This window comes from Cupressus sempervirens, chromosome 7, assembly GCF_028749045.1.
Source record: "Cupressus sempervirens isolate cs-2001-9-10 chromosome 7, ASM2874904v1, whole genome shotgun sequence".
NCBI lineage: Eukaryota > Viridiplantae > Streptophyta > Pinopsida > Cupressales > Cupressaceae > Cupressus > Cupressus sempervirens.
The window spans coordinates 117,436,952-117,447,880 of record NC_143124.1 but is presented as its reverse complement, the minus strand read 5'-3'; the positions used below and the strand labels follow the sequence as shown (position 1 = coordinate 117,447,880).

At 31.8% G+C, this 10,929-nt stretch overlaps 1 protein-coding gene across 4 annotated transcripts; it reads left to right on the top strand.

The window, feature by feature from the left end:
- The first annotated feature begins 703 nt into the window (after positions 1–703).
- On the top strand, positions 704–10,056 carry LOC149545789 (uncharacterized). Of its 4 annotated transcripts, XM_089790834.1 has the most exons (9): positions 704–1,871; positions 1,971–2,279; positions 2,378–4,969; positions 5,068–5,513; positions 8,456–8,798; positions 8,899–9,029; positions 9,247–9,305; positions 9,398–9,486; positions 9,583–10,056. In XM_089790834.1, exons 1-5 carry the CDS (start codon positions 738–740, stop codon positions 8,460–8,462), a joined length of 4,488 nt encoding a protein of 1,495 aa, XP_089646960.1. In that variant the 5' UTR covers positions 704–737; the 3' UTR covers positions 8,463–8,798; positions 8,899–9,029; positions 9,247–9,305; positions 9,398–9,486; positions 9,583–10,056. The 4 variants fall into 4 exon arrangements, with proteins under 4 accessions (XP_089646960.1, XP_089646962.1, XP_089646959.1 ...); XM_089790836.1 differs by having other exon boundaries at positions 2,381–4,969; positions 8,456–9,029; XM_089790833.1 differs by having other exon boundaries at positions 8,456–9,029.
- The last annotated feature ends 873 nt before the right edge of the window (positions 10,057–10,929 follow it).

Genomic DNA, 10,929 nt, shown 5'->3' with positions numbered 1-10,929 from the left:
AATTAAATATAATCAAAGGCTTCGACTGTTTACCAATTAAAAAAAATTAATAATAGAAATACAAAAAAATAATTAGAAAAAATAACATCTCTAACAAATATTCTATTGACTAGATAAATTATAGAAATCTAGAAATAATATTGAAAGAAAAAACTAAACCAATAAAAAAATTAAAATAATTTAAAAACTAAAATCTAATTCAATTTTAAAAATCAAAAGTTAAATAAATAGAAACCATAGGAAATCACAATTCAAGTAATTGTTTTTTTAATAAATAGAAAAAGAAAAATATTAGTTAAAAGTGGAAATAACAACTAATAAATATCAAAACTAGAGTTAAAAATAGAGCGTGATAAAAACTGACCAGAGAATAATTACAAGAGATTAACTAAAAGATGAGAGTTATATTTAAAATTTACTTTATTATATTAATGTTATTTTAAAATAATTTGTACATATTAAAATAAATTATAATAAATAGACTCATTTTTAATATTTCATTATTTAATATTTTACATTTGAAATCTAATTTATAGATTAATAATTGATATAGTATATTAAATATATACGTAAATAATATAACTTTAGAAAAAAAAATTTCATTAAAAAATAAAATTAATAATTATATGTGATTGAGCAAGTATAATAGTAATAATTTTATTAAATAGGAAGCGTGCATTAGTGTTTTATCTTTCCAAAATCTCTCTGTCAAGCGCTTTTTTAACATTTTTGTCTATATGCATGTTCTAAACTGTTGTTTCCCGTTGTTCAGTGACGAGGAGGTGGTGGTCAAATACGTGGTGAATCGAGTAAAGGAATTGATGAACACTGTGTCATTGGAGGTTGCAAAGCATCCTGTGGGTCTCCATGAAGTTGTACAAGACTTTGATGACACGATTTCACTCCAATCTGCTGGCTCTGTAAAAATCATAGGGATCTGGGGCATGGGGGGCTCCGGCAAAACCACCCTCGCTAAGGAAATCTTCAACAGGAGATGCTCTCACATGCACTGGTCCGCTTTTCTTTCCGATGTTCGAGATGCTGCAGGGAAAGGCCTGCTACTTGAAAAGCAGAAGACACTTTTAAAAAAATTTGATGTCAAAGCTGATGAATGCCCTGACAATATAGACGAAGGCAAAGAGATTCTTAAAACCCGTTTGTCAAGGTCTGTTTCAGTGCTTATCGTATTGGATGACGTGGATCATATAGACCAACTGGATGCTCTGCTGCCATCCAAGGAGAGCTTTGAAAATAACATCGATGATCAAAGCTTGATTATGGTAACCACACGGGACAAAAATGTTCTTCAACAGTGGGGCATCTCCGAGTCTGCCATTTATCCAATGAAACCTCTGAAGGCCATCCATGCCAAACAGCTTTTTTGCTGGCATGCATTCAATCAAATCATTCCACAGCAAGGATTTGAGGATCTCGTTGAGAATTTCTTAGATGCCTGCGCACGACTGCCTCTATCACTTAAGGTCTTAGGGGGACAGCTTTGTGGCAAGTCTGATCGGGAGTATTGGCTGCAAACGTTGAATATGTATTCCCAGATTCCCCACAAGGACATCACAAAAAGGCTCAAAGTCAGCTATGATGCACTTGAGAAACAAGAACAGCAGATGTTCTTGGATGTAGCCTGTTTCTTCATTGGAGAAAGAAGCAGTGCAGCTATTGCAGCTTGGGACGCAGAGTTTCATGGATTGATCGGTTGGAGAACACTTCTCACCAAATGTCTTGTTGAAGAGGATGAAGATGGTCTGATAGGAATGCACGATCACTTGAGAGACTTGGGGAGGGTCATCGCAAGTGAAGAGTCAGCATACCGCCTTTGGTCGCCACGGCAGATTATTGAGATTCTCCCTCAACAGGTGAAGTCAATGCCTTCTTTTTATCATGGATAGGTCTATCAGATTCTCCAGTCATATTGAGCTCTAAAATATTATTGATTTTTACAATTGACAATTCAGGAACCAATACGAGTCCGAGGAGTAGCAAGGGCAGTTGGTGACAACTGTTACGAACGCCAAGGGAAGATCATAATAAAGACAAACCAAGAAGAGTGTAGCTTCGTGCCCTGGCTTGGATTGAAGATATTTTTTGGTAATGGAGAAATTTTAAGTCAGGAACAAAGTCAGCTGTCAAAAGATCTGATCTGGCTTCAGTATACCAACTTTGAGCATAAAAATCTTCCACCATGGCTTCCATTGAAAAAATTAAGAATTTTAACTCTTTCCGACTGTAGGAGCCTAGAGCATTTGTGGCCAGCGGATGCAGATGTAAGTATCTTGCTTCTAAGGTCTGATTTTATAAATGGATCTTTTGTAATATATTTTATTTTTTACTATCGTAAGTTAACTATACCGAAAATGGGCAGCAGGCTCTTTTGCAGTTAAGAGAGTTGGCTATTCGGGGATGCCAAAGTTTTGCAGGATTTCCAAGCTCAATTGGACGCCTCGAGAAATTGCAAAAGATATTAATAAATGATGTGAACTACACCTATTGTGATGCATTGATCGACCTCCCACAAGAATTTTGTTATCTCAAATCTTTGGAACACTTGGAGTTGAGACACTGCTCAAATTTGTCATCGTTGCCGAGTAATTTCGGCAAGTTGACAAAATTGCGACACCTAAATTTGAGATGGTGCACCAAGTTGGAGGCGTTGCCAGATTCTTTCAAGAAGCTAACACTCCTCGAGTATCTCAATTTAGAGTTTTGTGAAGAACTCGCCATCGAGTCAGAGTCTAATGTTCTTGAAAAGATGACAGAGCTCAGGTATTTGAATCTTAATGGATGCAAGAAATTGAAAGAGTTGCGCCTCTCAGAATCGGTTTCCTTAAGAGATCTCCATCTAAATTGGACCGGAGTGAAGGAGCTGCCAGGTAACATATTTCATTTGACCAATTTAACCAACCTAGAGATAGGGAGTAAGTTCCTAATAACATTGCCAACCTCTGTCGGGAGTTTGTCCCCCTTAACTACACTTAAAATCGGAGGGTGTGAGAAGTTGAAATCTTTACCAGATTCTCTGGAGCATCTTTCTCGCTTAAGAGATTTAACTATTATACGTACAGGAGTGAAGTGTTTACCAAAATCATTAATCCATCTTCAAAGTCTAACAATAAGGTTCACTCCAATTAGTGAATTGAGTTTTAGGTCATGGGGCATGCTTAAGAGCGTATCTCTATCGAATACAAAAGTGTCCAAGATTTCAATTGGTGGAGATAGTTGTCCCGCTCTTGAGACCCTTTACCTCTCTCAGAATAATGATTTGAGGGAGCTGGAAACTTTGCCAGAAAAATTGAAGACCTTAGAGGTTGGAAATTGTGAGGTTTTGAAGGACATCAGAGGTGTCCGTGGCTTGAACGAACTTAAGAGGCTGGAGATATATCACTGTAAGATGTTGGACGAGCTTCCATGTTTCGCAGAATTGGTGTATTTAGAAACTTTCAGAATTGGTGCCAAGAAAATAGAAGGCCTGGAAAAGCTGAGATCATTGCGAGAGCTGAGCATAGAAAATATAGATGAGCTTCCAAGTTTTGCAGAGTATACTTCTCTCAAAAAGCTTGTATTGAGTAACTGCAACAAATTGGAAGAGATTGAAAATTTAGGATATTTGAAATCATTGGAGGAGCTCCAGATAAGTTACTGTCCAGAGTTGAAATCTTTACCTGATTCTCTGGAGCATCTTTCTCTCTTAAGAGATTTAACTATAATAGATAAAGGAGTGAAGTGTTTACCAAAATCATCAATCTATCTTCAAAGTCTAACAATAAGCTCCAATTCAATTAGTGAATTGAGTTTTAGGTCATGGAGCATGCTTAAGAGAGTATCTCTATCGAATACAAAAGTGTCCAAGATTTCAATTGGTGGAGATAGTTGTCCCGCTCTTGAGACTCTTTACCTCTCTCAGAATAATGATTTGAGGGAGCTGGAAACTTTGCCAGAAAAATTGAAGACCTTAGATGTGTGGTGTTGCAAGGTTTTGAAGGACATCAGAGGTGTCCGTGGCTTGAACGAACTTAAGAGTCTGGAGATACACTACTGTGAAGAGCTGGACGAGCTTCCATGTTTTGCAGAATTGGTGTCTTTAGAAAAATTCAGATTGGAAGGTAGCAGCAAGGTCGAGAAAATAGAAGGCCTGGAAAAGCTGAGATCATTGCGAGAGCTGAGCATAGAGAATATAGATGAGCTTCCAAGTTTTGCAGAGTATACTTCTCTCAAAAAGCTTGTATTGGGTAACTGCAACAAATTGGAAGAGATTAAAAATTTAGGATATTTAAAATCATTGGAGGAGCTCCAGATAAGTCACTGTCCAGAGTTGAAGGCACTTCCAAGTCTTCAAGGAATCACTTCTTTAAAAATTTTAAGATTGGAAGGTAGCAGCAAGGTCAAGAAAATAGAAGGCCTGGAAAAGCTGAGATCATTGCGAGAGCTTTTCATAGAAAATATAGACGAGCTTCCAAGTTTTGCAGAAAATACTTCTCTCAAAAAACTTGTATTGCGTAACTCCAACAAATTGGAAGAGATTGAAAAGTTAGGATTTTTGAAATCATTGGAGGAGCTCCGGATAAGCCACTGTCCAGAGTTGAAGGCACTTCCAGGTCTTCAAGAAATCACTTCTTTAAAAATAATTGAATTAAAAACGTGCTCCAAATTGAAGAAGATGGAAGGTTTAGGAAACATGAGATCACTGAAGAAGCTTACTATAAGCGACTGCTTAGAATTGGAATCGCTTCCAAATCTTTCAAAAATTACTTCTCTTCAAGAATTTCAATTGGAAAACTGCTACAAATTGGAGAAAATAGAAGGTCTGGAACGATTGAGAAGGTTGGAGGAGTTGAAAGTACATACCCGCTGGAATGCACCGGGTATAGTCAGCTTAGAGCACTCTGAGATATTGGAGTCGCTAGATGTCGTAGCAAACGACAAATCAGCTGTGGAACCATTCGTCAGTAACCTAGAGGTATTTAAAAATAGTTGAATTAGAATTATTTATAGTTTTTCATTCTCATGAATCATTTTAATTTTGTGTTAGCTCTGCTTTCTGCAAACAATGTACAGACGTGGCCAAGCGAAGTGATGATATGCAGCAGGGCAGTGTGTGATGTGGATTTGCTGAAAAACTTCTTTCAAGATATACCAAATGTCTCTGTTCTTGACTACGCTGTGGTAGAAGCTGACGGAAATCGCTTAAAATTGAGCCCGCCAAAGAGTTCGGCCATTGCTGATGCCATTCTGAAATGTTTTATTATAGATTCTGATCATCCCGACTTACGCCTCTACATAGATTTCAAATTTTCCTACCCTTTTTCCTATTTGACCGAATTGGGGGAAGGAAAATGGGTATGGATGGGTGTCTTCACCCAACGGCGGCGATCGAATTATCATTTCTACATTTCCGCGCGTGATAGCAAGGGCGAGCTTGTAAAAGTACGAGTGGAAGCAGCATGGTTAGTGACGGGCGAAGAGGGGAGCATGGTAGAGGCTTTCCGTCAGCATTTTCAAAGGTACCAGTAAATCCTTTTATTAAAATATAGTATGTCTCATATAAATGTTTTATTCAAAAAAAATTATTAGTCCTTTCTATATAGGTGGAGATTTATGTTTTCACTTCATTTTCTTTCAATAGTTTGTCAGCATTCTATATAAATTAAGGGAGACTTATAATGTTTTGGAGTTATCTTATTTTTATATTTTTTGAATACTATTTCTCTTTTCAAAATGATTCATTACATATTTGTTAGTGGTTTTTTTCATTTTCTTTTAAAAATTCAAAAAAATTCTCAAAAATTATTTAGGTTGGCATCTTTTATAATCTAAGTTCTAATAATAAATCAATTAGAAAAAATTAACTAATGAAATAACTAAGAATAAATTAAACTGTGCATGTCTCGATGAGAATGAATATGTAGTTTTATAACTTTTTTCACACAGTTAAATGTGACAATTAGAGTGAAGGACAAGTTCAACTGAACCTCTAGTTAAGATTGTGTTGTAATATTTATTTTGGAAGTGTATTTTATCTTTTTAAAATTTTCTTATAGTAACTTTTAAAGACAGTTGATATTGGGTTTTGTTCAAAGCAATTCTATTGTACGACATTTTTAAAATTAGGTTTGATGCATATAGTTTGTATTAATTTCAAGATTTGGAGAATATTTTTTTTATTGTGTGAATCCAACATTTTTATTTTGAAAATATTATTATTTTGTCTGAATAACGACAAATCAGGAATTGGTTACAAAGTTAAAATTGGTTACAAAGTTAAAGTTACTCTATAGTTTTTGAAATTGCACATCGGTTTGGGTTACAAAACGTTAGTTTCGAGTTATTTTGAATGGAAGAATGTTGCCTTTGAATTGGCCTTATACAGACCCGATTCTAGAATATTTTAGTAAATTGTGTCTATGGCCAGTCTATGGAATCTCTGAAACAATTAAATTTGCAATTTGTAATATTGTTAAGTAAGTATCAATTTGTCTTATTATATTTGAAGTCATTGGTTAAAAAATAAACTAGTTTTCCATGTTTATATTGGCTCGATTTCAATCTCATTTGAAATAGCTTTCTTAGGGCATGTTGATGAATCCATTCATGTCATATGATTAGTTTTATTTTGGTAAACATATCAGAAAAACTTGGAAAGAGAGTATTAGGTTTAGAATAAAATTGGAAAAAGGAAGAATATGTTAATATGTTACTGATTTTTTTCATTTGATGAGTGAAATATGAGTTTCATTTGAAAGAATATCAGATTGTATAAAGTATAGTTTATATTGAAAATTTTATTTTTTGAATTGAAGTTTTATTTTTTCTAATATAACTTTTTAATTTATCAAATTAAAATAAATTTTATTTTTATTTGTTAATTATTTTATTTAAGATTTTTTTATTTTATTTTAATATAATTCTATATGAATCTTCAATTTTATTTTATTTTAATTTGGTAGAAAGTTGACAATATTATTATGAAATAGATTAGATTCCTATGATCATGATATAAATTACTCAATAAAATCTAAAATGAAAGCAATAAAGATTCTCAGATTTTACAAAAATAAAATAATTAAACACCATTAAGAAAAATATCATTTTTATTATATATTATGTAAATTACCAGTTTATTAAAATAAATATATTCCTCAAAAAGAATTATTTTTAGCATTCTTTATATATCATTTTCTAATTAATTAAAAAGACAAACATAACATATAAAATATTAATCTAATAAATAAAATAACTCATTAAAATATCTGAAATAAATTTAATCAATATCTTTACATTTTAGAATGAATTAAAATAGTACAATATAAATTAAATAATTGAACTTAAATTATTATGAATATTTTAAACTAAACAATAAAATAAACTATTAATATTATTGAAAATGTTAGAATTTCAAACCCTATAAATAATTGTTACATGATTTATTATAATAAATATATAATAAAACAATATCAAAAGTTTATACACAATATCATTAATATGAAACCAATTAGTTAAAATTTGTCTTAAATTGCCCCACAAAAGAGGAACTGAGAGAGAGCGAGATTGAATTCAAATTAGATTTATGTATCTACTAGTACATCCAATTTTAATTCAATCTCTTTTTAGCAAGAGAATATTTAATTTTTTTATAAAAAACAATTATTAAGTTTGGAAGCAATCTCTATATGAAAATTTTATAAGATCTTTGTTTAAGTAATTATTAAAATAAATCAAAAAGATCTTTTATGATCAATCCAACATATAACTATCATTTATAAATTCATTGTTGGAGTAATTCATTGTTGCAATTACTCTATTGAAAATGAAATAAAACATGTTTGAAATATAAGATCTTTATAATTTACATTTTTTTAGCTTAATATATCAATTTATATAAAAAAGGTCTATATTTATATAATCATGAAATTAAACAAAAATCCTATACACTTATTTTAGGTCAAACTCATTGATCTATATTTCATTTATCACTTCTTTATCTTTTAACCATTCAAAGCTTTTTCATTTTTACTAATTAATAAATTATTATTAGTTTTATATAAAATGAGATAACATGACATGGTATACAATAATTAATAAAATAAAAGACACTCAAGACAGTTTGCTTAGAACATGATGAATGATCTGATATGAAATTTTTGTGAGGAAAACAAATTTGTATCATATTTATGGCACCATCTACAAAGTCACAAGAATGCAATAGATGGTTCCCATCATTAAAACATTTTTATTTTTTTCATTATCAATTATCTTACCATGCCATCATTTTCATAGTATGTAGTAACACAGTAATTTGTTTTCCATTCTATTTAACAAGTTTGCTAAGGCTTTTCAATACACAACCACCAATCAAGGAAGTTTCTATTCCTATTTACTGTCATGTTTCTTTGTTCTCATGTTGATTTTCTTTCATACCCTTTCCAATGGTGAGATTTCTGTACAGGTATTAGAGAAATGAACTTTCAATGGAAGAGACAAGCATTATAGTTTGATTGCTTGCCAAGAAGAAAACCTCAATGTAGATCTGGGTCAAGGATTATTCCAATTTTACATGATGACGCTTGCTTTGGCCATCTCTGGTTGAAAAGTAATTTAGTATTTTATTCTTCTCACCATCATTACCAAGGTCTTTCTGAGCAATAGGACAATATTTGCCTATATTTAATTTTTGTCATTATTACATATAGATATTAACTAGTTTTTGCTACTCTCCTATATCTTGAAGTTTCCATCTGGAAGATGTTGAAGGGCACAATAGTATTGTCTTGCTGGTTGGATATCAATTGGTATACAAATCATTAAACGTTGACAAATATACTTTCTCTACTGTCTGTAGTCTGAAAATTAGATTAATATGACATTTAACATTTATCTTCTGTGTCATAGTTTCCTCTCTATCTTTACCTTTATAAGTAATTCATTGTTAAAGAGCTGCCAATGCAAACTCTAAATATCTTATCGGTGGGGACGCTGTCATTCCTGGTTAATTCGCACACACTAGTGTTTGGCGCTTAGAGGTTTGTACATACACACTCGCATTTTTATTCACTATTTAAGTTCCTATATTTGATTATCTTTTCCTTCCAATAAGAATTGGATTTATTTTTTAATGTGGGTTGATGTAAAAGATTTGGTAAATTCATTATATATCTGCCACAACAACCAAAGAACAAAGAATAAGATGGTTCAGAAAGGAGGCAGTGCTAACTTCAATGAGAATAATGTGGGTTACAGAAACTTCATCTACAGCTAAATATCAGCTCTACAGACACCAAAATGCAATAATTATGAAGGTAAAATTTCAAGAGATTCAATATATAATATATTAAATATGTGCTACTAACTACAAAATGAGATTGTGCCTAATTAATTTGTTCATGTTCAGGTGCAGTACGAGAGCAGGAATAAGGCATTCTATACAATGAGATTGATATCTAGTTATGGAAAATCATGAATTGTGATCAAGCCATTGTGGTATTCTTATGCTCACTTTTTAATGATTCTATCCAAGAAATTTACAAATAATTGGTATGTGAGATTTCTAACTTTGGCATCATTAGTGGTATGCAGATCCAGGTGAATGCAGCATGAGTATAGAGAGAGGGACAACTTGATCTTTGTACTTATTTTTCATAAGATTCCTGGAATCCAACCCCTTATCTTGTATATCTGTAATCTAGGTAGCCTTTTGTTCTAAATTATCAGATTTCTATTAAAATTGAAATGTGATATCGAAGTTGATAAAATTTTATTGGTTTTAACATACATTAAGCTCAACATTGATTAGTTCATTGCATTTTTTATTGGCTGATGAGTTGGTCTTAGAGTGGCCATAGCTGTCATTGTTCAATCAGCGAGGGAAGACTGAATACTTTTGAACTTGGATTTTTCCAGCACTAGTGATTGGCCAACTAGCTTGGGGCTTGCTTATTCATTTAATACAAATATAGAAAATGCCTCATAAATTGTAACAATAAATTGTTCTTGTTTCAATTGTGCTCAAGAAGCCATAATTCTATAAGATCACGATGAAATTCTTATTCACGGCTTGCAAACCTGCTTTTCTCTTTCTACTATGGGTGGCTATTTCAAAATGTTGTATTGATACAAAACAACCTTTACAAATTAGAGCCAGCACTGTAATATTTTCAGATCTGAAGGACTATTTTTATTTTCCTCTAGTGATTACTAGATTGGCTTTTGATCTAGCTGAGTAATAGCTTCTTCCTTTCAGTCCTTATAACTATTTTATTTTACACTACTTTGTTTCTCTTCTAAAATATATGAATATTGTCAAGATCAAAATGATGTCTTCAATTCAAAATGTTTTCATCTTCTTTTCTTTAAAATCTATTTATAATCTAGACCAAAGGTAATGTTTTCATCTCAACAAAATAAAATTATTTTTATTTGGGTGAAGATGTACTAAATTGATTTTTTAATTTAAAAATTCAAGATATATTTGTGTTCTTATAGAAGAGTGTAATTGTCGAGGGTTTCATTTACTTCAAACTTAAAAATCAATTTTCTTAATAAATAGGGCATGTGATTTACATTAAGTTTTTACTTCTCTTTTAGTATTCTATATATTCATTCAGGAAACTATAACTATATGAATGAAGACATTATTTAGTGTGAAGAGCAGCTCAAGTGCCTTATTCTCTTTAAAGGTGGAGAAATGTTGGAGAAAAGTAAGAGTATTATTGGTTTTACTTCTCTTGTTGAGAGTATATTTCCATTCTACTGTTAAACTAGTAATAGTTGCCCATTTTTTTAGGATGCAATTGTGGAGTTAGTGGCCCATGAACATATATTTAAGAAATTTTAAAATATGAATTAATTAATTAAATAATACTTTTACACAGAAAAAAAATAGAATAAAGTCTTTAAAAATGAGAAAAGAGTTTGTGGAGCCAC

What these genes read in the sequence shown, in the direction of transcription:
- LOC149545789 (XM_089790834.1), top strand. Translation starts at nt 738, where the DNA reads ATGCATGTTCTAAACTGTTGTTTCCCGTTGTTCAGTGACGAGGAGGTG. An exon ending in TTGAGATTCTCCCTCAACAG is followed by an intron (nt 1,872 to 1,970) that starts GTGAAGTCAATG and finishes TTGACAATTCAG; the next exon opens with GAACCAATACGAGTCCGAGG. An exon ending in TGTGGCCAGCGGATGCAGAT is followed by an intron (nt 2,280 to 2,377) that starts GTAAGTATCTTG and finishes GAAAATGGGCAG; the next exon opens with CAGGCTCTTTTGCAGTTAAG.